General features: G+C 40.9%; 3 protein-coding genes across 10 annotated transcripts in view; 1 reads left to right on the plus strand and 2 right to left on the minus strand.

The window, feature by feature from the left end:
• Positions 1-1,649: 1,649 nt before the first annotated feature.
• Positions 1,650-11,844, plus strand: LOC117429676 (14-3-3 protein epsilon). Of its 2 annotated transcripts, XM_034049459.3 has the most exons (7): positions 1,650-1,902; positions 7,142-7,341; positions 7,653-7,759; positions 8,048-8,254; positions 8,635-8,771; positions 9,523-9,567; positions 10,800-11,844. In XM_034049459.3, the coding sequence occupies exons 1-6, from the start codon at positions 1,839-1,841 to the stop codon at positions 9,528-9,530; spliced, it is 723 nt and encodes a 240-aa protein (XP_033905350.1). In that variant the 5' UTR covers positions 1,650-1,838; the 3' UTR covers positions 9,531-9,567; positions 10,800-11,844. The 2 variants fall into 2 exon arrangements, with proteins under 2 accessions (XP_033905350.1, XP_033905349.1); XM_034049458.3 differs by lacking the exon at positions 9,523-9,567 and having other exon boundaries at positions 1,652-1,902.
• A 3,181-nt stretch (positions 11,845-15,025) lies between these two features.
• Positions 15,026-21,883, minus strand: LOC117429945 (uncharacterized). Of its 3 annotated transcripts, XM_058998012.1 has the most exons (9): positions 21,671-21,883; positions 20,992-21,117; positions 20,357-20,474; positions 19,905-20,000; positions 19,395-19,485; positions 18,422-18,540; positions 17,225-17,388; positions 16,528-16,628; positions 15,026-15,253 (listed from the first exon to the last, which is right to left on the minus strand). In XM_058998012.1, the coding sequence occupies exons 2-9, from the start codon at positions 21,027-21,029 to the stop codon at positions 15,201-15,203; spliced, it is 780 nt and encodes a 259-aa protein (XP_058853995.1). In that variant the 5' UTR covers positions 21,030-21,117; positions 21,671-21,883; the 3' UTR covers positions 15,026-15,200. The 3 variants fall into 3 exon arrangements, with proteins under 3 accessions (XP_058853995.1, XP_058853996.1, XP_058853997.1); XM_058998013.1 differs by lacking the exon at positions 21,671-21,883 and having other exon boundaries at positions 20,992-21,257; XM_058998014.1 differs by lacking the exon at positions 15,026-15,253 and having other exon boundaries at positions 15,322-16,628; positions 21,671-21,880.
• A 1,708-nt stretch (positions 21,884-23,591) lies between these two features.
• Positions 23,592-27,239, minus strand: part of LOC117429517 (unconventional myosin-Ic) — a 52,914-nt gene continuing 49,266 nt past the window's right edge. For all 5 annotated transcript variants that reach the window (XM_058998006.1, XM_058998009.1, XM_058998011.1 and 2 more), the window contains exons 31-32: positions 26,804-26,903; positions 23,592-26,505 (exon numbers count right to left, since the gene is read on the minus strand). In XM_058998006.1, coding sequence (XP_058853989.1) covers positions 26,479-26,505; positions 26,804-26,903 — 127 coding nt within the window. In that variant the 3' untranslated portion in view covers positions 23,592-26,478. The remainder of the gene's footprint in view (positions 26,506-26,803; positions 26,904-27,239) is intronic.

Raw genomic sequence — 27,239 nt, forward strand, 5'->3', positions numbered from 1 at the left:
AATAGAGGATAACCACCCGGGCCCGTTATAACAATTTAATAGCGGTGTCAAATTCTGCCCAGAATTGACTGCGTGCCTGAATCCATGTAGCTCGAGTTAATCGCGCTGGGTTTACATTAATAATAATAATAATAATAATAATAATAATAATAATAATAATAATAATAATACTGTGTCCCTGTCATTGTCGTTGATCGTGTTATCGCTGCTGCTGCAGACAGTAACCTCGCAGTCTGGATTTTTTCCAATACGGTCTTTTCTTCGGTCCTAAACTGCATTCCACCATTGCATTCACAAGGTGAAAATCCGACATGAATGTATCACAAGGACTGATGACGAGGATGCCTTAGATTCGTTTTACCTTTACGGGTACAAGTGGATTGTGCAAGAACGAAAGTGTACAGACCCTTAGAGAAATCCATACCGGTGGCGCCACGGCAATGTTAATTGCTATCAAAACATCCTAGTTCACAGTTTATGGATTTTCAGCGGAGGTTTTCTCTAATGAGATATAATGAAAGTAACAGACTTTTTTGTTTTATCACAGCATAATACAATGAAGTGATATCATTCAGCTCCGAATCACGCAGTGGGAAAGGGTATAGTTACAAACCACAAATGTAATAACTGTCCACAAATGGAATATCTCCCACAAATGTAATAACCACCTGCCCACATATATAATGCCTCCCACAAATGTTGCATCCATGATAATGCCTGTGAATTAGTTTGCACATATTTATTTATGTATTTAAATAGCAGTTTAACAGGTTATTGCATTTGTGGGAGATATTACATTTGTGTGGCAGGTGGTTATTGCATTTGTGGGAGATATTGCATTTGTGTGGCAGGTGGTTATTGCATTTGTGGGAGATATTGCATTTGTGGGAGATATTGCATTTGTGGTTAGTACAAGGTTCGTCAGAGCATCCATCTACCGTTTGTATTTTAGAGCTGCAGTGTTGAATTTGACAGCTGTGACACCCGCACGGATACCAGGGTAGGTAGTCATACATTTAAATATTTAAGAATTCCCCTGTCTGGTCACGTTCTACGTTCTTTGCATTTAATGCAAATTACACCAGCTGCTCCACCCCACCCCACAAAATAAATACAAATAAAATAATAATAATAATAATAATAATAATAATAATAATAATAATAATAATAATAATAATAAAACAAATTTTAGAAAAATCTCCCTTTGATTTTTGGATATGGTTTGTGATTTTATCAGTCAAAACAGCTGACGAATAAAATAAATACATTGTAAAAACGATGTATACTAATCAGGCCACACTGTTTTGTTGTCACTATGTACGGGGCTGTGCGAACTAATTACAGTACGGTTACGGTCGCTATTATTTTGTGCACGCCATTTTAAACAAAGAAACGTGTTTTTTTTTCATCTCATTATTATTAATAAAAACGCGTTTTCTGTGTCAGCCACAGTGCAGTATACCCGACAACCACAATATTGTTCATAATAATAACAACCGCATCCCTAGCATGGATACACCCAGCATCTCACACAACGCGACCCACCAGCAGTTACCTTTCTGTCGTTGCCATGGCAGCGTTGCTATAGCGGCGGGTTGGTGCAAAAGGGAGGGGGAGGAGAGAGAGAGAGAGAGAGAGAGAGAGTGAGAGCGAGCGAGGGGGTGGTGGGCTGGCAAAGTTCCCCGGATGGACTCGCGCCGCCATTTTTAGTCCAGTGTTACCGGTTGAGTGGGGACGCCGCTCGAGCTACTGCTGCTGCGCTTGAAACCGAGAGAGTCGCCCGCAAACGATCCGCTTCCATCCGCCCGCAGAACACCGCCAGCCCGGCTCGCAACACCATGGAAGAGCGAGAGGACTTAGTCTATCAGGCCAAACTGGCCGAGCAGGCGGAGAGATACGACGGTAAGAGCAGAAAAAAAAAGAAAGGTGTTTGTTTTTTATGTTCCGTACTGAATTTTCTCAGCCCTCTTCTCTGGTGGTGGGGGGGCCTGGAAGAGAGAGAAATGATGGAGACGTTAAAGAGGGAGATGAGACAAAATGGCGGGCAAGAGGCGGCTGTTCTGTGGGGCAGACGGGCTGAGTGAAACGGGACAGGGAGTTTAAAAAAAAAAAAACGCGATGGCTTGAAATTCAGGACGGAGATTGGTAGTGTGAAAGTCCTTTCCCTCACCCCCCCACATAATCAAAATGGTCTGGAATAGTAAAGGAGGCGCTGTCTGAGAATGGAATAAAATCTAATAATTTAATAAAATGGCCGCCAGAAATAACAATGTGAAAAAATGATATAATGAGGGACGGATAATAAGACACTGAAAAACATTTTTTTTTTTGTAAAATAAATAAAAACCAGATTAGATTATCATTCATTCTGTAAATCAGACAAAAAAATGGACGCCCATGGGGGAGGGGGAGCGTGTTTCAAATGGCGGATGAATAAAGGGAGGAGACCCGGTGACATTTTACAATATTGGATCGATTGGATCCGAATTGGTGGGGAATGGTATATTTTGCTTCTGAGGAAAAATCAACAATGTTGCAAAATCATTTTTTACATGCTGTCAGTGGGGGGGTGGGGGGGATAATGGCGACTGCGATGAGATTTGTTTTTAAATACGTTAGATATTTTATCAACAACATAATGGTTATAAAAATGATTATACAAATCTTAACGAAAGTAGAACTAATGTATTTAATCGTGAATACAGGTGTCTAGACAAGTCTATATATGAATAGGTCTTGGCTGTATTTTGATACTGGGGGTGGGTGGTACAAAATGAATTACATTTGAACAGATTGCACTGTATGTATATGGATTGTGTGTTGTACTATTTAACGAAAGTGTTAATTAAATAGCACGGCAGCAGGGCTAAGCACGTTAATGTTTACGTTTCATTAAAATAGATATATTTACATCGAGGAACGTGTTATATAGAATACATTTTAAACGATGAAGCTCTTATATAAAATAGAATTGTCTTTCAACCCATGCCAATGCTCCAGTGTGGGTGTGGTGGGGTCTATGGGAACAGCAATGCTGTTCATCAGTATAACTTGGAAAGAAAAAAAGTAATCTGTTATGCACACATTTTGAATTGTTAGTAGCCCTTTTCAATTTATTGTTAGTCGCCATTAAACACAATTTACTGTCTATTGAATTAAGGGGTGTGAGTTTAAGTTAAAATGGCGGTGGTTGACTCGCTGTAGTCCACTAACAACAAACTACAGTTTTGAAACGATAGTGAATCTTTTGTAGACGTCTAGCCAGTGTTCCAAACTCAGATGGGTGCATAAAGATTGTTCTGCAAAATGAACACGTTACAATATAACGAAGCATGTAGGATGCAGTTTGTGAAATGAATGTAGACAGGCTCCTCCCTAATCTAGCCCTGCCCAAAGATGATGTTTATCGCGATTAATTTAACTTCTCTCACATTTAAAGCCTTTTGCATCACCCCTTTTAAAATAAGTAAGTACATATGTCGAGTTTTTACTGCACAGCATGGGATTTGCTCAAATGATAGCTTCTATGAATGCATCAGACCGACTTTCTAGTTTTCACACAATGTCATTTATTAACTGAGGAACGCTGTAAACAGACATTTCAACTAAAGGCATTTAGCTGTCTTCCAGAACAGTCCAATTCCTTTAGGCAGGGGGTGCTGCAAAAACAATTAGGTGCAGAATGAAATCTTGAATGATCTTTATTGACGCCTCGAATCAAAAGGTTCTATGAAGATTTGTAATCCCTTTGTGCATTTCTGATCTGAAATGAATACCTGGCAGTCAAGATTTATGACTGGATTATGCTTTATCCAGTTGTACACAAAGTGGAGTGGGGAGGGAGCGATCAGGTGCAGAACTTGACCATGACCCCCAAAAATGACTTGCAGAGGGAGATGTATCCCATGTACAATTGTTTACTCAGTAAAACAATAAGCGTATCATATTTGATTTAATAAGGCATCTCCACTATAATGTTTATCATATAATTGCATGCAGATTCAGATAACCAGTGATATGTTTAACCCAGGTAAGGTAACCAAATAATGCTGTCAAACAGGAATTATCATACAAGCCATGAACACATTACAATGCCAGATTGCACCGTGAACACTGACAAACATTATAACACACTGAAATGCCTTTTTTTATTTCCCATTAAATAAACGGGTGAAATATTGATGTGAGCTAAACATTTTGTTTGCAAGTAATGGTCATTACATACCTGTGGATGTAAAATTACATTGCTCCCAGATTTTTAACCCAGGGTCAAAATCCTTATGTTTCAGGATTAACACAACACAATGGCCATTTCCAGCACTACACAGGTCAGTGTAGGGCTGTCTCCTTCCATAGCTTAGACATTTCAGAATAGACATGGATGAGACCACATGGATTTTCTTACTCAATTCTTAACTTACCTCTTACGTGATCAAAAGGTATCAAATAATGTTTTTTTTTTAAAATGCAGTGCAGCTAATTTAATAAAACTAAAAGCTCAAAGACAACAATGTGTGTCTTTTTATAGACGTTTCATTTTCTAAATTGAAATATCACTTTTGTCAAAATGTGTGGCTACTAAACTTAATGGCGATTTTTAAATGTGCCGTGATTGTTACATTAAAGTGTAGTTATAGTTGTTGCCATGGAGCTTTCTGTCCCTTCCCTCTAATCTTGTTTTACACAGCCCTGACAAGCATTTAGTGTGATGTAATAAACTGCATTCTTCCAGCAAGGCCCCCCACCACGTATGCTTCAGATACATAAGCAACCAAGACAGAAAGTTTAAGCATAGCTCCATATATGCTTAAATAAATCCAACTTTACATCAGTGGTCTCCAAACCTGGTGCTGAAGAGTTACAGGCTTTTCCGGTTTTCATTTTAACAAGCTCATAGTTACTTAATTGAACCATTTATTGGCTTAATTAGTCAAGATAACATGAGTTCCAGGTCTTTAGCTATCGATGACGTAAAGACGCTTCTAAAACCTGCTGGATTGGGGCTCTCCAGGAGCAGGGTTGGGGACCCCTGCTGTACATCCTGTCACAGTCAGTGCCTGCTAGTGATCAGCTGACATCTGAGACTCTTTCAGTGCATGTACACTTTGTGTGTCAATCACTTATATTGGACTGAAATCTACACTCCCTCATTGTAGAGACATTTTCTTGTGAAGAATCCACAATCCTGGTAATTGCTATAAGAAGCAAGGAATTTTTTTTAGTAGTGCAGTAGCTGAAAATATTTTTTGTTTTTCTGTCCAGACATGCTTTGAGCTTACTGTGGTTTTTGATAATCTATTTCTAGTGGAAGCAAGATTTCACTGCGTAACCCTGGACACTCTCTCGGCATGGAATTGTAATTGCTTTTATTGATTTTTTTTTTTTTTTTTTTTACCTTCAGAGGAGGTGCTGATTTGCATTAAAGATTTAAAGATGCGTTGTGTCTTGACACGTTGTCTGGGAAACAAAGGACCTGTTTTTTGTCTTTTTATTTTTCCAATTTAAATTGGACATCTTTAGCCTGTGAAAGCATTAAAGCAACTAGGGGATTTAATTCAATGTGCCATCTACTGTACTTACTTTTTTTTTTTGCCTATCTAAGAGATCATACTACAGTACTACAGCAGCTGAAGCCACCTGAAACCCAGGATGATGCCTTGGGTCGGTTAGCAGACTCGGTGGCTATTTGAGCTGAGCCTGAGCATGAACATTTTTATTATTTATTTATTTTAAAGCAAGAAGCACGTTTTGGAGGAAGTTTCACTATAGAATAGTTTTTTTTTTTTTTTTAAAAAAAGGACGTTGACTCGGAATTGAGCAACATAACGCACTACACTGGTGACATCGCCAGCGGGGAGTCTACATTATTGAATAAGTTGCCAGCTGTAATTAAAACAATTACATTACCAAAGAGCTGCTGTTATGTTACTTCAAATGTATGGCACAGAAATGATCACTAATGAACTAAAGTCAAGGGCTCATTTCCCAAAGTGGTCCGTAATCTGCGGTAACGCCCGCAGCGCAAGGGTGTTCTGGTGGTTTTATAAGGTAATGAAAATACTAAAACTGCTCTTTACTAGAGATTGGTTTTTTGGGGGTTTTTTGACAGTAGGTGTTCAGGTTTCTCTCTTGATTTTAATATTATGGGTAACACTTAAACCCATTCTTTTTATTGGCGACGTATCATTTCTCAAATCTCATCTGAAAGTTACCAACTTAATTGTTTTAGTTTTTTGTGGTAGGTCTGACTGGTCCTTAGACAGACATGCAGGTATTTAATAAAAGGCTCAACTATGAATGGCATAGTTTGTGTGAAGCTTTTCATATTGTATTGGTATGCAGCGCAGGTTCACTGAGAACGCTCTGTTGGTAACCTGTATCCAGGAGCAGCAGCAGCTTGTTGCATTATGCATTAGTGAATCGGAGAGGAATCATGTTTATTTTTTGGACAGTTCAAACACAGTGTTGTGATTTTCCTTTAAATTGTTTTTTAAAGTAATATTTACAGTTTGTAAGAGACTTTATAGTGTAACAGTTCATAGTGGTCTGATTTATTGAGTTTGTCCCTAGATTTTAAACTAACTAATACATACTGTGTAATTAAACTCTACAGTGCATTTGCGAAGCTGTAACTCAAGTGGTTTAAACAATTAACCGCTGAAATGATTCATTCAGAGTTAAGATTCATCAGGTAGGCGGAGGTCTACACTTCATCTGAAAGTGATAACCAAATCACATGACTCATTTAAATTCTAACACCTTCTTTGCAGGGTTATTTAAACACCATGTTATTTTGGTGACGTAACATTAACCTCTGACCATATTGAGATTGAGGCTACTGAGCGAGCTTTAAACGGTGTGCAACCCCCTGGGATGCATATCCCTGAAAACAGGTATATCAAGGAGATGTTCTAATGGGCGCTGGAAAGGTCATGGAAAGGTTTTTCTATTTTTTAGTCCACAGAAGGAGCTGCTACCTAAGCCAGTATTGCCAGTTACAGTGCTCTGGTAATTGGTTTCACTTCAAAATATCATGATTATTATAAAAACTATGCAATGTTGCTAAAGTTAACATCCATAAACTGCCTGTGTTCTGAGTTCTCGCAAGTAAAAATATTTGTGCTTTTGTTTTTTTAAACAGAAATGGTGGAGTCCATGAAGAAGGTTGCCGGAATGGACGTTGAGTTAACGGTAGAGGAGAGGAACCTACTTTCTGTTGCATATAAAAATGTAATCGGTGCAAGGAGAGCGTCGTGGAGGATAATCAGCAGTATTGAACAGAAAGAAGAGAACAAGGGCGGGGAAGACAAATTAAAAATGATCCGTGAATACAGGCAAACGGTAAGACTGGAAATCCAGAGCATGAGGAATGACTTAGTAGAGATCAGAAGAAAAAGAGAAGGCGAAGGTGGGTGGGAGGAGCTCTGCTGTTAAAGTGAACGCTGCACTTCAGCTCTGTTGACATCATTTTAAAATTGTAATGCTAGGAACTAGGGAGGCCTTGTTTAATTGGTGATAGGCATCTAGAAGGTACAATATAATTATTTTTTGAAGACTGAGGCAGTACTTGTCAGAGCTTCTGTAGGATTGTAATTTGTTCCCATTGATAGAGCCCTGTTTTTTTTATATGTAAACATGTATTTTTATTTAAGGTTGAAAATGAACTGAAATCAATCTGCAACGACATTCTGGATGTACTGGACAAGCACCTCATTCCAGCCGCAAATACCGGAGAGTCCAAGGTTTTCTACTACAAAATGTATGTGAGCTGGGCTCTTTGGTGGGATGAAAGGCTTGCTTGAGAATTCCCACTGGGGAAGAGATGAGCATTTTTTGAGTATTGCACAGTGGTAGTTATTCTGTGTTTGGCAGATTAAGATGTTGTATTTTCAAAATATTGCAACTGCTGCTCAACTTTTTTTGTAAAAGCATGTGTTGTCATATGCAACATAGGATTAAAGTGCTGTTTGATGACAACAGCATGTTGGCTGATAACCCTACACAGTATTTAATGTAAATGGCCACTGATTGTGTGTTTTTTTTCTAGGAAAGGAGATTATCACAGGTATCTGGCAGAATTCGCTACAGGGAACGACAGGAAGGAGGCTGCAGAAAACAGCTTGGTAGCTTACAAAGCTGCTAGTGATATTGCAATGACAGAACTTCCACCAACACACCCTATTCGCTTAGGTCTTGCTCTGAACTTCTCTGTATTCTACTATGAAATCCTCAATTCCCCTGACCGCGCATGCAGGTGAGTACTATGCAAGCAGAGGCAGAACTTCCAAGGTTTCAAGCTTCAGTCCAAACCGAAATCTTAAGTAAAATCATCTGTAAGTGGCTGAAGCAGTGGAAATATGTTTTTGTTTGTGTGGGCTAGGCTGTAGGTTGTGCTGTGTAACATATGTGCCCTGCCCCACCCAACCTCATCCTGGGGTTTAGTACTTTATTCCCTGTCATGTAAGCATTTATCTAAAACATTAGCATTTATGTGGCAGGCTGTGATGTCCAGCAGTTGCATTGGCATTTTATTTTTAACTTGACTAAAACTGCATCGTCTTATGTCCCTAGATTCGTTGTCTGGGAAACAGAGTATTTACTCCAATTACATTTGTTTTATTCAATCGATTTCAGGTTGGCAAAGGCAGCATTTGACGATGCCATTGCAGAACTGGACACACTGAGTGAAGAAAGCTACAAGGACTCCACACTCATCATGCAGTTGTTACGTGATAACCTGACACTATGGACTTCAGATATGCAGGGAGATGGTAAGTGTGCTCCGCTTTCAAGGCAGGCATGTGGCACACAATAGCGTACTAAGCAGCCGCATTTTAACGGGTTCAGTAAAGGAAACTGCATCGCTAAATCTGATTTTCCCGCACATTGAAAATGCTGTCAGTTTAAAGCCCCAACCTTTTTCCTTGCATGTCAGCTTCCTAATGTGAGGAGGAAGGCTTAAGTTCTGCTATAGGTAAACTGGCTTTGTGACTGCTGACTGCTTCACACTGGCGTATGTGTGGCTGCTTTTATAAAGAGAGAAAATAGAATCATTTTTTTAGTGAGGAAACACACATGCCATCCTAACAATTTTTTGAAAGTTGTATTCCTGCATGTTAATATCACTGTTTGAGAATGAATTGATACATTTTACATACAAACGATGGCATGCTACTTTTGTCTTAACTAGCTCTCGATTTTACATCTGGACTGTTCTCCACCCAGATTATCCTTGGGTGAAGTAATCCTTGTAACCTTTTAGGTATCTTGACTGTATGAATGAGTTGCATAGAATACAACTTCATTTAAAATGCATATTAACTATTCCTTCCTCAATATGCATATCCCATAAACCCCCAGGCTGCTTCTGCCCACCACTTATAAAGCTTGGTGCTTTTTTTGCATCTTCGTCAATAGAAAAAAAACCTCTTAACCACACATCATTTACAATTTCTCTGCTCTAATGTCACAATCCTCTTTTTTTATACCTGTGTTTTCCCTCCTTTTCTTTTTTTTGTATAGATTCCTAAAGGAAAAACTGTTCATTCTTATATAAACTATACTTTTGTAAGTCAATTTACTGGCTTAGCATTTCTTTTGTCTGCACTAACCTCTAACTGCATCTTCATGCTGCTGTATCCTGGGATTGACCCGCAGTCTCTTTCAGGTGCTTTCATTGGACCACACTTGTGTTCAGCTGGTCATCCGTAGTCCGTTGTCAGTATCTGCTCTTGTGAAATCTTGGGGTTACAGATGATTTTGGTTTGTTTGCCATGGCTTGCTACTCACAATAATTATTGCTCATGAGTGAAGGTTCAGATTTGTTTAAGTGCTTTGAACACAAACTGAAGTCTTCAGCTTTTGATTGATTTATTTATTTGTTATATATAAAGAATGTGAGCTTGTCTTATTGGCAGATGTCTTTAATAAAAAAGGGGGGTGTGGTTGTCTTATCTGGGCATTCTCACAACCAGCATTGTGATAGTTCATTGCTTTTTCACAATGGCAGCATACCCCCTCATTAGACTTGTTCATATGGCAAAAAGACACACCAGATTGCTGCATTTCAATTAAAAAATTGTGCATTTGCTTAACGTCGGAAAATGTGTTAAGAATTTTACTAACGACTGAAATTCTTTAACTGAAACTTGCACTGTATTGAATTACTTACAGCTTGGTGAACTATTTTTGAATACCAGTGCTCTATAAACGGCATTCCACTGAAAGCATGAACAGTTTGTTTCAAAATGAACTGTCCCAGACCATGTTGGTTTCTGCTATACATGTAAGTTGATAGCTGTGATTTAATGGTGTCAATATTGCTTTATCAACTCCTATGGTTTAGTATGCATTTATATTGTTGACTATAGCTCATTATGTAACTAGTCAGCCAGATAATAACTGGAATTGAAGAAAATAAAGATGAGCCATGTTATACAGGACTACAGCAGTATGCATTCACAGGCTGAAGCTCTTTTGGAGCAGCTAAGTTTGGTTTGCACCCTGAAATCTTTCTGGTCCAAGGCAAGCGTACGGGCTCGGGGACACAATTCCATTGCTCTAGGAATGCATGTGTTTATCTTGCCCAGAGCAGTGGCAGAGTTTTTACCTCAGCAGGGTGTGGTTCAGCAGCTTTACTCGATGGAAGTGGATTTTCTTGGTCTCCTCTTGCGAATGGGAGTATTTATGCTGATTTTAACCTGTGGCGTGACTTCGACTCTCCTAACCTCTGAGTGTGAGCACAGCGTTTGGGGGATACAGCTCCTGTAAAGTTTCTTTCTCTTGATTTTGTTTCCAAGGTGAAGAACAGAACAAAGAAGCACTGCAGGATGTGGAAGATGAAACCCAGTGAGACGTCACGGCCAACGAGAGATCCACTTCTACTCCCCTTTTAAACTCCCTCCCCTCCACCGGTCCTTGAAGTCACACTGAGAGCCACCAAATTCGACTTTTACACTGGTTCTCAGAATTAGTTCTGTGCCCGGTTGGGCCCCTTAGGTTTTTTTTTTTTTTTTTTTTTTAATATAATTTTACCCATTCAGAAGAAAACAAAAAAAAATCTTAAAAGGCAAAGCTGAAGAATCCCTGGATTTTTTTCCCTGGTACAAGCTGTCTTGATATTCTTAACGAAACTACCCTTTGGTTTGCTTCATTGTCTCTTTTTTTATTACTGTTTTTCAGCGTTTCTCTCTTGCTGGATGTAGGTTCTCTTAAATTTAAAAAAGACGAAAGCGTTTATTACCAAAACATCTATTGTAATTGGATGTGGGAATCGTATTATTTCTGTGTTAGTGAAACCATCAATGGCAGATTAGTCAAGGGCTTGTGAGTTTTGAAAAGTGCCCTTTGTTGTTGCCTTCTGTTACAGTCTTTCAAAGGAAGTTGGCAGAATGTTAAATATCCATGTGGAGCAAAATACTTAAACTTTTACAACTTAGTGGTTATTGTAATGTTTTGTAGTGTTTTGGACTGTATTTTATGTGCTAAAATACTGTATGCTCACATTCTTGCTGATTTCAGAAGATGGCTGGTAGCAGTTTTAAAAATCCAAAGGTGTCCTGTTGCTTTGTTTCCTTTTTTTATTTTCCTCCTAAGAGCAGGTCTGCATCAACCATTAAAAGTCCTGCGTCTGTGTTAATTCAAATTGATTTTCTTTTTTTCTTCCTTTCCCCCCCCCCCTTTCTATTTCTCTCTTTCTCTTTCGTTCAGTATGTGTAACTTGAAGCTAATTTGTACTACTGGATATCTGACTGGAGCCACAGATACAGAATCTGTATTGTTCTTACTGAAACACAGCATGGAATTAACATTAAACTTAAAATAAAACAACCTAAATTAAACATTCATCTGTGTAGTTTTCATTTATTTCATTTTGCAAATTGTCTGATGTTTCATGTTTGGGGAAACTACTAAAAGCTACCAGAATAAAATCTTTCGATTTTAAAGAGACTGTTTGTGCTGTCAGTCTGTGAAGCCCCCAACCCTGCAGTGTACATGTTCTGGATCAGTGTGAAGATGCAGCAGACCCCCTCCTGGCCGGAATCAATAAAGAATTCACATCCATCAGTGTTCTTCATAATTAGCTTCTGTTTATTGCGTTCCGTTGACAGAACAGCCACGCAATCAATATGTATTGATGCAAGTGCTGTCTTCACCTGTTCACTTTTATTAGAGATTCAGCACTGAAGGTAGAAGGCTGCCTTAATTGTCCTCGAAACAACTGTAAAGCAAAAAGGAGTGTTCCTAGAAATGTAATTTGTGTGTCAAATGCCTTTGTATAGCCGGGTATCGTGTTTCTCGCGTGGATAATGGTGGTTTTGTTGTGGATTGCTGCAGGGTGAAGCTGCAGACGCTGCCGTTTTACTGTGCATGCATAATGTATAGGACCAGCCAGTGTATTTACACCACACTTAAAAGATGCTTATCGGGTATTTGTCAGCAGCTTGGTTTTGAATGGCATCTGCTTGTACTGTCGGTGTCTTTTTTTATGTCCTTTACCTTTTCATGCAAGGACGTGGTGTTCGTAACTGCTCAAAATGAGAAAGCATCTTGAGCTTGAGGGATCTGCTGTGGTTTCACATAGTTCAGGGAATCAACATAGGGAACCATGAAGTCAGATTAACAAAGATTACTTTGCCTACACAAATCTACCATCTATCAAGTTTTTTATGTGTCATCCACTGGCCAGGGATGTAACTGCAAATGGAGAATTCAGTCTTATAGCTAGGGCCCTACCAAATTCACGGTACATTTTTTGTAAATTTCACGGTCATAACATTTTAAAAATCTTAAATTTCATGGTTTCAGCTACTTAAATCTTAAATTTCACAGTGGTATAACAAAGTATGAATGTGTAGTTAAAAATGGCAACATGTAAACATTTAACGCCCTGAAGTTAACAAAAGCATGCGACTAACAAAGTAGAATCGATAAAAAAAAAAAAAAAGAAAACTGGAGATCGCACAGTGATTGTTGCGTTTGTTATTGATATTTTTTTAAAAAAAACAACTTGATTTTAAACGTCATTGTATGCAACAGTAACTCAAAAACTATTCTGAAATGGTGTTTTTCTTCATTCCTTGTCTCAGGTGTAAATACCTGTGTGTATTTAGACACAGCGCTCTCTGCATCCACAGAGTTCTTTGGAATTGACAGAGAAGGCTGAGCTTGGGACGGGTCAGTAGCTGGACAATATATCCAGAGACAAAAAAATATAAACGTGAAGTCCCTGAAATTTCTGACATCTATTTAATTTTTTTTTTTTTTGTCCTGCATAGCACAATTGCAAATCAAACTAGAATGGACTAACACATTGGCTAGCAATAAAGTCATATCGTCTCATTACCAGTGCCCGCATGAGAGACTGAAACAATTACAGCATTCGACTTAGACAGCACCAGTACTAATATATCCTAATATATCACATGACTAGCACTGTGTTCAAAATACTCTTATCTGGGAGAGGAGATAAAGATGTTTACTAGAAATTGTCAAGATGTTCTATGGGGAACAGCTTTTATATTTACATTTTTACCGGCTCAGTTACTGCCTGTTTACAAGTCTGATTTATTTGAGTTATGCCAGTTATGTGAGCCTATCTGAAAAGGAAAAGATCTCGAGTGCATCTTGGAGTTACACAAACAGGATCCTCCAGACCCGAACACACTACAACAGAGTGCTGCATCTAAACTGATGCCTTGTAGCGTGAAACTGAGGGCTGCCCATGGCTCCACTTGCAATCCAATCTGCAACTGGACATGGCACGAAACGCAAAGGTCGCTTGCTCCATGTATCTGTTTTTATAACATTGCTAGGGCCTCCCAATACAAATACAAGTTCATTTGCTGAACAGTATAAACTATTGAGGCAGAAATGTGCATGTGTGATCTCTGTACCAGCTGTGTGTCAAAGGAGGATGAAACACAATGCTTAATTTGATTTTGTAAACCTTGCTATCTGTGGGAGCTAATCTCGGTTTATTTAAGCAGGCGTGGCAACCTTATTCCCATACCCAATTAGCTCACAATGAGAAAAAGGCAATTATGTAGCTCCTGGATCTTTGTTAAAATCAGCATCCGAATTTACAGTGAACGTGTTACAGCTGATTTTGAAAAGCTGGGGGAATGGCACGTCAGTGCTCATTACTGTATTGGTTAATTGTACAGCACCAGATCCAAGCAGTACTTCACTGATATTCACATGTGGCCACTGACGCTGTTTTCTACACCCGCAGGAAGGAGGAAGAGAGGAGTTCAGTGGGCAGGAGCTTCCATTTTTCTGTTTTTATTGCTTCTGATCATAGAGATCCACAAAAAGAGATGCTTCTTAATCAAAGTGTTAAGTGGGTCACGGAGGCATTCAGCTAGCCCAGCAGTTCGGTCCTGAAACACATGCAGCTGTGTATATAGAGCAAAGATGTCTGGGTAAGTATAGTGTTTATTTATATATAGGATGCTTGTCAGATCTTGGTAAGAAAAGTGTTTTTTTTTGGAAGCATTTGTGTTGGATTTACTTACTGGTTCAGTAAAAGTTAACCCCTCCACTCCTGATCTTTGTTCCAACCCTGTTTTAAATGGTTTAATTGAACCAGTTAAACCTCCATGCAGACCTTGAAGTCGTTCATTATCACATATCACCTGTTAAGCCTGGAGTGGCATTGCTCTCCCAGACTGTGATTGGACACCCCTGATGTAGTTTCTCAAACTTGGATGATCCTCTTTTGAAAAACAATTTTGAATACAGAATAAAACTGAGGAAAAGGCAAATCACAGACAAGAAGGAAACTGCGCTGCGGGGAATGAAGATGTTTCAGTACTTTAAATACATGCTTTACAAAAGAAAAGCTTCCAGGATTTCCTAGGGACCCCCAGAGGCCCCCCGAGCCCTTGACCTCGAGAGATCCTCTCACACAGTCGTGGTGACACTTCTTGAAGCCGTTGGGAGAGATCAGGGAGTTCTGGCTTGTGCTGCCGAAGCCTGTATCATGGGAAGCGCTCCCTTTGATTTAATGACATTTCGCATGTGCATCTGTTTAAGTGGTTCTGTTGAACACAGTGTGGATAGTGTCACTGTCCTGACACCTGCTTTCAGAGCTCCTGATGGCTTTGATTTTCATCCTCATTTCTTCTGCAAGGCTATTTTGTGCATGGCATGAATGTAGGTCACAAGAGTCTCCTTTTTTGTGATAGCAGGAGCTCTAATCAGGTATTTATAGCCGTGGCGAAGGATATGTATGTTGCTGTCATATATAAATCTATAAAGATAGATAGATAGATATAAAAATAAAACAGAAAATCAGGATCCAATAGGATACTCATCAATCACTAGAAATACTTCGTGAAAAGTAATTTGATAAACTGATAATTCACTATATTAATAACTAGCTACAACTTTAGGGCTTCGCATTTCTTTTATACAAAAATATTCCTAAGGGTTCACATTTACATTTAAACATGTAATTAAGCTTTATTAAATGGTTTTTTCTTATGAAATTGCTGTGATTGTGTGTATGCAGATACACGCTAATTAAAAAGGTGACAAAGTTTATACTGTACATAACATAATATTCTAACATTAGATCCTGTACTGTAATGTTAAATAAAGTATATTGTAAACACCTTGGCCCATAAAACGATTATAACATTAATTTTTAAAAAAAAATGTTATTCACTTATTAAACATATAAAAAATGTAGTTATTTTCAGTCTCTCTCCAGTCACATTTCCCCCGTTTGATTTTTAGCATCATTAGGCTCATGTCATTATCTGATTGCCACGGGGGATGGACAAGCAGCAGACGTTAATATACTGAATTTACTCCTCCCAGTTTGCTATGGGTAACTGTATTGAGTTGTACCTGGGCTCGCGGGAATTGAACCACACTCCTGATCATGCACGCTGTTCAATCAGACAGCTCTGTGATCCTTGAAACACGCAGGTATGGGGTGTGGCTGGTTTGCACTTCGTTGCTCACGGCACAACTGTGTATTTAAACAGAGCCTTTTTCACTGGAACCTGTTTCAGTACGGCACAGTGACGTCAGAGGTGACATTTACACCCTGAGGAGCTGCTGGCTACTGGCATTCTGCAGGCACGCCCCGATATCAAGTGGCAGTGGAACTGAGCGGTTTTGAGTATCCGTGTACTGTCTTACTGACCTGGGGAGCCGGGACAAACAGTTATCTACTGCGGCTGCAGACTATTTCAAATTAGCCTGCCTGTTAGGGTTACTCAATGTTCACCGGGACAGTTTGGGACAGTTTTGGCTCTTCCGCTCACATCGCAATGCATTCTGGGGCGTTTCACCTTTCGTTTGTTTCTTTTCATCGAGAAGCAGGACTACACTTACCAGAATGCACTGGGGTGTGAGTTGAGAATCCTGGCCCAAACCGTCCCAGTGAACATGGAGTTCTGTACGGTCACACTACTTCCTGTGAGCGTTGGAAAACACATTTCAAATAAATGTTCAGCAGACGAGTGTTGGCACATCCTGTGGTCTACAGCATGCTGAGAAGGCTCTTCATGTTACCCTGGATATCGCAGCCTCTGAACCGGGACGTCAGGGAGCAGAAATCAGCCTCCTCAACACGATGGCGCTCTCCGTTCCCTGCGTCCTCAGTGTCTTCAGTTCTGGGGCAATAAAATAGAAATGACACCCAAGACAAACTGAATCATCTTATCAGTTATCTTCTAGGAGTGTCCAGTAGACTTAATAATGTACTGAGAGAAATCTAAACAACAACAGCATTATTGTTTCAAGGATGGTGATATGACTCCCGTTGCATAGCAGTTTGATCCATTCCTGGTTTTACAAGGAGTTTAATAAGATATGCAAGCTTGTCCCCCTATACACTGTAGCTCATATTAAAACCTGGAATGGGTGAAAGTGCTATGCAATAGGAGTGTTATTTCCATCCCTGGACTGTAATATGACAGTCATTAACTGTGTTATAATGGCCACTCTACTTTGAACCTGATTGGCTGAGGCGATACAATTAAAAATGATTATTCTACAAAAAAAAAAAAAAACTTTGTTCAATGTGGCCTAGGGTGATCATGGGACTCCATGTACACTAGAAGAGCAGTGCATTCTGGTTCTTTTCACTTGTCTCTAAGAGAAGCAGGACTACACTTCCCAGAATGCATTACCATGCGAGTTAAAAAGCATGAGCTGTCCCAGTGAACACGGAGTCACATGGTCTCCCTGGCAGGGCGTTGAGACTCACACGAAGGAGGTGTAGAACAGGCGCTCAGAGAGGGCACACATGGCACCGAAGAGCTGCCGGTCGAACTGCGTCTCGCTGACCGCCCGCACCAGCTCTGCCAGCTCCTGCACCTTCTCCGAGGCGATGTCATCAGTGTAGACGTCCTTCAGAGCGCGCTCCATCTCCTTAACAATCAGCAAACACAAAGCAGGGTTTGGGGTGGGACGAGGTCCCGCTCGCATGCTTTTGTTCTCCAATCTCCCCCTCCTTTCTCTCCTGCTTCCTCCTCCTCTTTGTCACAGAGCTAAATCCTCCCCTATTGAAATGGAAGCCCACTCGTCCCCCCCCCTCCCTTATATACACGGCTCTGTAAGCCAGCTGTGCCTCTTTTACAGAGAGCTTCAGCTTCCATTGTTTCAATCTGCGAATCCTCTGCCCTGGTAGCATGCATGGCCCAGCCCCATTTTTAGTTTGATTTTTTCCCCCTGTGAAATCAGTCACACAAAAAAAGAGGAGGGTAAAGTCGCATCATTGACTGCTGGTTTCTAACCAGCATTCTTGACCAAAAAAAAATTGCCTTAGCAACCGTGTTGCTAGAGGCACGGTTCCATTCATGTTGTGCTTTACAAAGGAGGAAAGGAGAGGGGGAGGATATAAATGCAGGGAAAGGAAGACTTCCTAGTTGTGTTGTCTGAAAGTAAAAGGCGAAATCTAGGGGGCTGAATCAATAGCTGACAAAGGAGACAGGCTGTTCTGAATCCTGGAGACTAGGGACTGCTGTTATTGTGTAGCTCCCTGCTTCTTAATGTTTCACTTCTGCGCTGACCACACCCACCTGATCAACAACAACCCTGTTTCTGAGAGATGTCCATAGGGCACAGGGAACCCAAATAATAAAGCAGAGTTTTAACCTAAGTTTCCAAATCTCGCACTTCAGGGCTGGATATAAGACTTGCATAGCAGATTCACCTGTTTCAGGTTTTCCAACCTTGATTAGCCACAGTGTAGAGGTAACAAGCTTGGTAAACTCATGGTAAAACCAGGAGTGGATCAAACTGCTATGCAATGGGAGTCTTATTTCCATCCCTGCACTGTTGAGTGGGTGATAGTTACAGGAGATTGCATTTACAATGGTGCACCGATAGTATTGTTCTGATTTTGCAGTCAGGGGTGAGCAGTGTGTGCTAGCAAACCTCCATCAGGGTTCTGCCTAGTTACCTTGAGTGAGAGGATACCATCCCTGTCTCTGTCGAATTTGTCGAAAGACTTATTGTAGTAGTTTTGCCTCCTGGAGCACACGAAGCAGTATCTCCTCAGATACTCCAGGGCTGTGAGGTCTGAGGGGAGACACAGAGGAGACAGTACTGATTGGAACCCCAGTCGCCAGGGAAACAGCAGAACTGCGACATCATCCATCTGGCCATGCTTACCCAATCTCCGCTCTGAATTTCCTGTTTGAGGTAACCCATATTTCTGTGTGTCATTTTTCACAAAACTGCATGAAACTGCTGCAGTAGGAGGAGATCTGTTTTAAAACCTTGGGGGGCTTCGCAGAATGATATTGACCTTTGCAGCTGCGCAGGGTTAGAAATGACCTGGCCTCGTTCTAACAGAAATCAAAAAACACAATTGTGCCTTTTGTTTTTCCCAAATGGTGATCTACAGGGAACACCTTTTAATATAAAATACTAATAAAATACATTTTGCTTTAGTTCAGCAACGAGCAGCTGGGAAACAAATGTAATCAACAAAGGCAGGTCCCCCTGAGATTACTGAATAACTGCCCCCGTACAGCACCCTGAGCGTCTGTGATCCCCTCAATACGCTCTGAGGAGGTGTGCTTCATACACAGTGCAGCACAGTGGTGCCACTGTAATGTGATCCTGCCTGGATTAGTGACCTAAAAGCACAGACATCACTATCTCTATGAACATGCTTGCTCTGTGAGGGAACTATTCTACAGTTAGGCAAGCAAACATTATCCTGGCATCATATTAACAAATTAAGATAGATAGATAGATAGATAGAGATAGGCAGGTGTAGAGTTTTTAATATCTCTAGAGATTCTGAATTGCATTGTAGTTTCCCATGCAGAAGTGAGACATTAGGAACTTGGTGGATGGTTGTATCTCAAAGTTACAAATTAAAGCAAGATAGAAAAAAACACACAGTGGTTTCCACGGCTACTTACTTTCCAGCTCCTTCATGTCCATGGGCAGCACAAAGCGACAGATCTTACGGGACAGTCCCATCCTCACTGTGATCTGTTGACCTTTCGTCCTCTGGGAGTGAGAGAAAGGACCCAGAGCTCAGAGGGTGTAAGACACGAATATGACCCGACTGTAGCTAATGTACTTGAACTACCCTACTGCTCCATACTGGGTCTCCCCAAACTGGGCCAACACTGTGGAGGTTCAGTGCTGAAACTCCCAAGCTCATCAGGCTTATTGTAAAGACTTAGCGGCAACGCTACTCAAATAAAGAAACGTTTGTTCTTAAACAAGCTGCTTCTAAAATGTTATAGCTAACTCGAAATCTCTAACTGTTTAAGAGCTGAACACAGTTAAAAAGGTCTAATTAAGCACATGATCAGTTCAATGAAGTCTGGTTGAGTGACTGAGAGCTCAGTTGGAATGGAAACCAGCAGACACAGGGGCGTCCCCAGGACCGGGGTTGGGAACCTCTGCTCTAAAGGACTCACACTGGCCTGGTACTCTGCGAGTTCGGCTCTCACACTGCCGATCCCTTCGTCCACAGGGCTCCTCTGGTGCTTTACCAGCAGCTCCTCCAGCGCCACCTGCAGGAAGCAATCATGTTACACTGAAGTCATTTAGATTTTGCCAGGTTATTGATGAGCCCCTGATTAGTCAGCTCTACTTATTGAAATCGATATTAAAAAGGGATTTGACTGTAGATCGCACAGATTAACAAACTACGAAGAGGTGCAGGCAGCCAACAGCAAGCAAAGCTGTGTAAATCCCAGATTGCTGAAGCAAGAACTCCGTTATTGAGCACGCATGAGAACAGAACAAGCCGTGAGAATGCTGGCACATTTAAAAGATTCTATCACTCCTTTAATTGAGCACAACTCTGATGGCTCCTGATGCCTGCAGCCCCCTGCTGGCCGGACTGTGAATTTCCTGGGCGTCTCACCTGGGAATTGTAGACGAGTGGGCTGACAGGCTGCGGCTCGCTCTCCTTTTTCTCCTTCTTCTCTTTCTTCTCTTTCCTGCTCCCCTTCGCTGATTTGCGGCCGCTGCCTTTGCGGCTGCTGCAGTTTGCAAGACACAGAAGTTATTTATACAAGACAGCGGCGGATGTGGGTCAGCCCATCTGGGAGCAAGTGTAAATGTTAAATTATTGCAGAATCCACTTTTCTACCAAATCCATTACTGTAGTAGAAGTTAAGAGTGCGCTTGCTCTGTGATTTTGTAGTTTTGCTTGTGCTAGATATTTACTATGATTTATCATGTTGATGGGATGGAAATGAGACTCTCATTGCTTAGCGATTTGATCCAGTCCTGGTTTTACTAGGAGTTTAATAAGACACACCTGAGCTTGTTACATACACACTGTGGCTAATCAAGCTTGGAAAACCTGCAACGGGTGAAACTGCTATGCTCTAGGAGTCTTATTTCCATCCCTGATTTTGCTGAAGCTAGCCTGTGCTTTACCGTGCTTTCGCTATGATTGAACACTTGGCAATGCTTTGACCACAGTATAAACTGCAGTAAATGTAAACGTCATTAAGGTGCTGCATTTGCCTCATCAGTGGGAGAATTCCTTACCTTTTGTTGCCTGGTCTGCCGATTTCCTTTTTCACCATGGTCCAGTTCAGGATGCAAATTAGTTTTCAATGTCCCGTGTTGGCCTTGCTGCATTTACAACTTCCGTCCACCTGCTGTCACTGTGCTCTATGCAAAATTCCATTAGAAGCAAACACAAATAAAGAAATGCTAACTGATATAATATGTAATGTCTATGTGCGTGTTTGTATATCATTTGATTGCTTTTGTTTTATTTGTACATTCCTACACTACAGAAAATGACGACAGTAGCCCAGCCCAACATACCTAATGAGGAAGGCATAATTACTATCAGATTAATAGAGATGTATTTATTTCTTATAATCAGAGTTGTACTTGTATTTTACAATGGGGGCCACAGACGCTTTAAATATAAATGCATGCTTTAGCTACTGTAATAAACCAACTCCAATTAGTATGACGTTGTTATAGTATAGAGGAATACCGCAACACGTATCTTTATGACTTGCTTACCACTGTAAAAACCAGGCTTCTTACACCCCAAGTCAAAAGCACTACTATAGTTTGTACTTCAACACACACACAGGGTTTTGTTTCGTTTGAAATGAATCGCATGTAACCGTACACCTATAGGAATACACGGCGTCCCTTAGTTAATACAACACACATTGCGGTTCCCTTATGCATGCGGCTGTCTTACCCTTCCTCTTGAGATGCGTCTTCATTTAGCACGACTAGACCCTTATGTCTGTGTACAGGTACAGCATCACCAGCGTATGTTGTCCCGTCCTTAGCAATGCAAATACACACCGCGTCGATACCCCAGAAGAGAGTGAGTAAATAGTTACAGCGGTGTTGTCTAATGTGGTTGCCCGGAGCCGTGCGGTTTACAGGACTGTGTGTGGGGGACGGGGGGGGACGGGTGTGCAGCTCCAATCGTGAACGGGCAGGGAATGGTTTTGGTAGCTTTCGGTTTCAGTCGGTATATGCTTATTTGTACACTGTATAGTGCAGTCGAGTGTATTTGTATATGTGCTGTTAAATCACGTTTCTGCTTTTTCTATATATGGGCTTTGTGACTGTTGCCTAATCACAGGTTACCAAGCGATCCCTTTTGCGATTATTACTGGGGCAACGCGTATCCACCTTACTGTAGATAACGAACACGTGACACCGACAGGACAAAACACACCTGCGGACACACACGTGTTTCGCAATCATTTTGCCCCAGTTGAAAATCATGCTGAAAGTGTAAAAACGTGCTAAACGATCATCAATGCACCGTCTCCATTTGCAGGAATCACCCGAGAGGTATGTGACTAAGGGGTTCGGCTGGGCTGTACTGAGCTCACCATGAGAGGTCATTTAATAACGCAGCGACCAAACAAAAGAAAAGAAAGGGCAGGAATTGCTTTTTTAAAGTCATTTACATTTGAAAACAAGCCACAACAGCAAGAACTGGTTTTTGAAGAGAAAAAACAAACACTTGAATAAAGTGGAATAAAGACTGGCATGCATTCATAAAGGACGCTTCCTTCGTTTGAATTAATTACGGACCAAGATTAATACCATCAACAACGTTACAGAGACAGTGCCTGGTGAACGAAGTGGCCGATTGCATGTTTAGTTTTTAAACCTTTTAATACGTTTCAGAAAGCAAAGCTCCAGAAAGGAAGCCAAGTCTTCTGTGCCTGAGTGAGCCCACAGTCTGGAAACAGAGGGGTCTACATTGTGCTGCTCTGCATCCAACTGAACAGCAGGAGCCGGCCAAGAGGGACTGTGCCTTAAAATCCCTCCACGCTCTCAATAACACTTCTTCGGGCGAGAGGCTGTTTGTGCTCTCTACCCCCTCCTCCGTGTGGTATATTGCACTGACAGTATGTTCCAGGCTGCGGGAGGATAGTGCTAAATAAATGCCACCTTGAGGAGCTCTGATGCTGGCATGCAGCCCTCAGACTGTAAGGATGTCTTTTCTCGTCATGTGTTGCAGGCAGGTGGCACAGATTCAGAGCTGCAAAGGGATTGGTCAGAGTTTAACCCAGCAGGGCTATTTATAAGCTTGGCTGTGACATGACAGCATACTCCCGGATCGCAGTTCCCGTCTGAAGCGACTCAGACAGCTACCAGTGCAGTACAGTGGTAACGGAGATGGGGAGGAGCAGGGCTGGAGGTAATGCTTCCAGACATGTCCTAATTAGTTACCTGCAAAGTAATATGCCAACACCTGGATTGGCTCAAACGTCTGTGCAATGTGAGTCTTCTTCACAACGCAGCGAGACTTGATACACACACAGTGTTACTGAGATGCCTGAACCAGAGAGCTAGCTTTGCAGTTACAGACCCAAGGTGCGTGACGGAGCCGGTTTTAAGAGATGTTAAGAGAAAAAAGGCTGGTACGCAGTGTTAAATGTAAATGCTCCAAATGCTTCCCTAAACTACATCTCCCATAGTGCTTTGCTGTTGCGCATCCATTTTCTGCTGCCGCCAGGAACACTGCAACCGGCCTCTTTGCTTCCTATCAAAGAGAGACCCAGCTCCAGGCCTAAGCTTGCACACCGTTCCTCCAGCATGCCAGGACCTGCAGCTGCTATTTGCAATAAAAAAAAAACAACTGAACACCATTAAATCTGGAAGCAGTTTTACTTTATTTTTATTGAAATGGGAGGGCAGTGCTCAGACAAATAAACCTCAAAAAGAAAAGGCTTGCCAAGGCTAAGATTTAAACCTGCACCTCTCTGAACAATAGCACAGCCACGAGCGCCTCGGGTCTGAAAGTTTTAGGAAATGGGTTCTTTGTGCTAGGTGTGGATACAGGACTGGTTTGCATGCTCCTCCACAAGCCTTTGGCATTAGGGGCAGCGTAGCGGGGAGTCAGAATGAATTTGCATTAAAAAAAGAAATTCAAAAACTTTAAAAAACAGAGTTTGTTCGTCATCAAATGCTTAATTATTATTGCACACATTACAAAGGCTATCTCCATGATAACATATGTATTTACAGATCAGAATTCATTTCTCTATGGCTTTTCAATCACTTTATTATACCGCTCCCCCTGTTCATAAAGCATTATTACTCACTCCATTTACAAAAAAAAAAAAAGAAAAAAAAAATGTACTCTTCCAAAAGTTGTCTTTAAAATTTGTTTAACTTGTGTAATAACTAAAAGTATTGAAAATAAAATAAAAGGCTAAATGTCTTCTCTTTTAAAAGATGCAGAGAATTGCATCTTCAGTACAGGCATAGCAGCACTGCATTCAGCGCAGGCAAGCGTCCAAGAGGATTGGCATATCAATCTGATGCTGCATTGGGCCGTGCAGAAACTTGGCATTTGAAATGACCCAGACTGCATGCTGTTAAACCACAGAGAAAAAAGGGTTTATTTCAGAAGAAGACGTGCTTGAATGCTTTAACTTTGATCCTGTGACAGTATATTTAAATTGAAATACAGTAGCGATAATGTTTTAGGCTTAGTTTTGACTTCTTGGGACTGGTCAAGCGCGTTGAAACACACAGGATGATTTCAGCACCTTGGGGGCTAACACCAACCTCACAGGGCTCTGCTGCTGCAGGCGCAGTATGCTAAACGGCTCTGAACTGCGTTCAATTGGATTTGTGTGGAAGTAACCGAGTGGAAACCAGTGCATGGAAGTATATGGCTACAGACATGTATTGAAGTCTAGGCAAGGCACATGTATACAAACACACTTACATACAATTTACAGGTTGTGGCTAGAATTTGACAACAGTGAATGATAATGCAGCCACAATGCACTGTAGCCCAGTGTGCTTTGGAGCTGATCTGATAAACTTCGATCCTCGCCAGGATAAACCACAGACAGATTTTTTTTTTTTTTTTTTTTTGCTATTCTACTGTACCTGGGATTCAGAGCGGGGATCAATTCCAATTCGTACTTGACTGCAATTACAAGGTCATTGTAGCTGAACCCAGGCACGCCTGCAGAACAGCGATTGTGCACGGATTTGTCCCATGATCATTATTCTTGTGTTTTTTAAACCACTTTTAGTGACCCCATTTGTTTGAAAAATAAAAAATAAGCATAGTAAAACAGCATTGTAATTGGTGGCTTATGCTGGCGAGGCACAGGGTTATCACAAGCACTTCAAGTGACAACGTCCTTCACAAGTTAAATGGAGGTTAGTAGGCTACCAAAGGTGCGTAACTAAGCCTCTACGTTTGTGTTAAAGTTAGATGACATTTTGATCAAGTACACTATAATATACTGCGCAAAAGGGTACACACACTGCAGTATACAGCCAGACACGGCTTAGTCTAAAAGCATTGACTACTGAAACTGTAAATGACAAGCAAGCACTGAATGCCAAACTGGTCAAGTGATTGCATAAAAAGTAAAATAATAATAATAATAATAATAATAATAATAATAATAATAATAATAATATGGTTACGCACTTTTAGAATGCTACCCTCAAAATATGAAACTGCAACCACTGATTAATTTATACCAAATGAATTACTACCAAAAAGGCTGGTGCTGACAGGAAACGGTGCGAGAAGTTAGATTTAGATCCAGTATATTCAGCTGAAGGTATGGACCTCTGCAGGAGGTGGAGCTTTTCTTCAGTTTTTAAACCACATGGGCAGAGTTCTCCTTTTAATTTTTAAACAAACAGTCCTTGGTTGGGTCTCGGACAGGTTTGAGAATCCTGAGGGATGAGATTACGCAGAGACGCTTTCGAAACGCGCTCGCTGCAACTGAATGGAGTTTGAGGTTCCAGGGAATGACAGAGAGCAAGCTGGGTAATCCTTCAGCGAGAGCTCACCCAATCCCAAGCGCTGCTGGGTGTTGAAATGGGTCAGCGTGGACAGCTTGGGGGCTCCTAGTTTCTGTCCAGCCTGTCTCTGACTCTCCTGTCCTTGCGGTCCCGTCCAAATCGTTTGTCGTTCTCACTCCTGATTGGTTGCATCAACTTTCCTGCCAAAGTTAAAGCCATCAATTCACCTTCACAAAAATCAAATAGAAAATTCCCCTGATTTAATCAAAACACTACCGATCATGTTCCCAAGGGCATCACTGCTTGCTTTGCAGCTTCTTGCCTTTGATTTCCTGAAGGATTCTTGCTCTGAATATGTATTTTTTTTAATTTAACAACGTATCCATTTTCTTCCTCTTTTTCTTTTTTTTTTTAGCTTGACTTGTCAGACTTGCATTGCAGCAAAGTAGCGCGAGGCTCAAGCTAGAATCACTGTGCGTTCTGGATTTGAAAAAAAATAATAATTAAAACAAAAATATATATAGCTATCTTTTTTTCTTCAGGTTTTTGGAAGCACAGGCCTTTGGTGTCGGGAAGAAATGAAGAGATCTGATTGGATAAGGCGAATAATCACTGGCAGAATTAGCCAATGAAAACCGGTATTTGCTTTGTCTGCTGTAATCTGATTAGTGGCTGGTAGAAATCCATATATATATTTTTTACATTTTCTTTTTTTATATATATATATATAGCCTCTTTTTAAATGGATCATCATCATCTTGAATTGAGACGAGGGGCAATCTATAAAAAAAAAGAGAGAAAAATCATGAATACATTGCTGCCTAAAACCAGGACTATTGCTTACTTAGAACAAAAAAAAATACCTTGAAAAATTATAATTCAGATGTCATTGGGAATGCTTTTATTTTGTGTGCTGTTATACAAATGGGAGAAAGTAGCCCATTAACCTATAATCTATCTATAATCTACTGCACCAGCAGACGACAGTACAAGCAAACTATGTTGCTGAAGGCACTGCCAGGACTTCAGCACCTGAAAAGACTGACCGGCAGACTCCGGTAAAGCGAAGGTCACTCACCACAGACAGGTGTCCGTTCTTGGCCTTGGTGATCAGGAGCTCCGACCCAGAGGTGAAGTCGATGATCCCTTCCTTCCCCTGGCCCACCGTGAACTTTATACTGCGCAGCAACGAAAAGGGTTAATAGTTAAGAGAGTCAGTGTGTGTCTGTGTTCCACCACAGCAGAGATCTGCAAACCTGATAGACATTCATTCAGTTACAGGTATGAATCCATTTGCATTGTAGATCTGTGTTAAAGTTAGGTGATATTTTGATTGCTACAGTATGCTATAATATACTGCGCCGCATGCAAACACACACTGCAATATACAGCCAGCCGCGGCTCAGTCTAAAAGCATGGACTATTTAAACTGCAAATATACAATATACTTATACCAAGTGAATTACTACCATGTTAGGAGTATATTACAGATCATTTTAAATAGAGTCATATCT

The sequence above is a fragment of the Acipenser ruthenus genome, chromosome 24 (genome assembly GCF_902713425.1).
Source record: "Acipenser ruthenus chromosome 24, fAciRut3.2 maternal haplotype, whole genome shotgun sequence".
Lineage (NCBI taxonomy): Eukaryota > Metazoa > Chordata > Actinopteri > Acipenseriformes > Acipenseridae > Acipenser > Acipenser ruthenus.

Coding starts and splice junctions, on each gene's coding strand:
- LOC117429676 (XM_034049458.3), top strand. CDS start 1,839: ATGGAAGAGCGAGAGGACTTAGTCTATCAGGCCAAACTGGCCGAGCAG. Junction 1,903..7,141: donor GCAGGCGGAGAGATACGACG/GTAAGAGCAGAA, acceptor TTTTTTAAACAG/AAATGGTGGAGTCCATGAAG. Junction 8,255..8,634: donor TCCCCTGACCGCGCATGCAG/GTGAGTACTATG, acceptor AATCGATTTCAG/GTTGGCAAAGGCAGCATTTG.
- LOC117429945 (XM_058998012.1), bottom strand. CDS start 21,029: ATGGTGAAAAAGGAAATCGGCAGACCAGGCAACAAAAG. Junction 20,475..20,991: donor GGCAGACCAGGCAACAAAAG/GTAAGGAATTCT, acceptor TGCAAACTGCAG/CAGCCGCAAAGGCAGCGGCC. Junction 15,254..16,527: donor CAGAGGCTGCGATATCCAGG/GTAACATGAAGA, acceptor CTATCTTTATAG/ATTTATATATGACAGCAACA.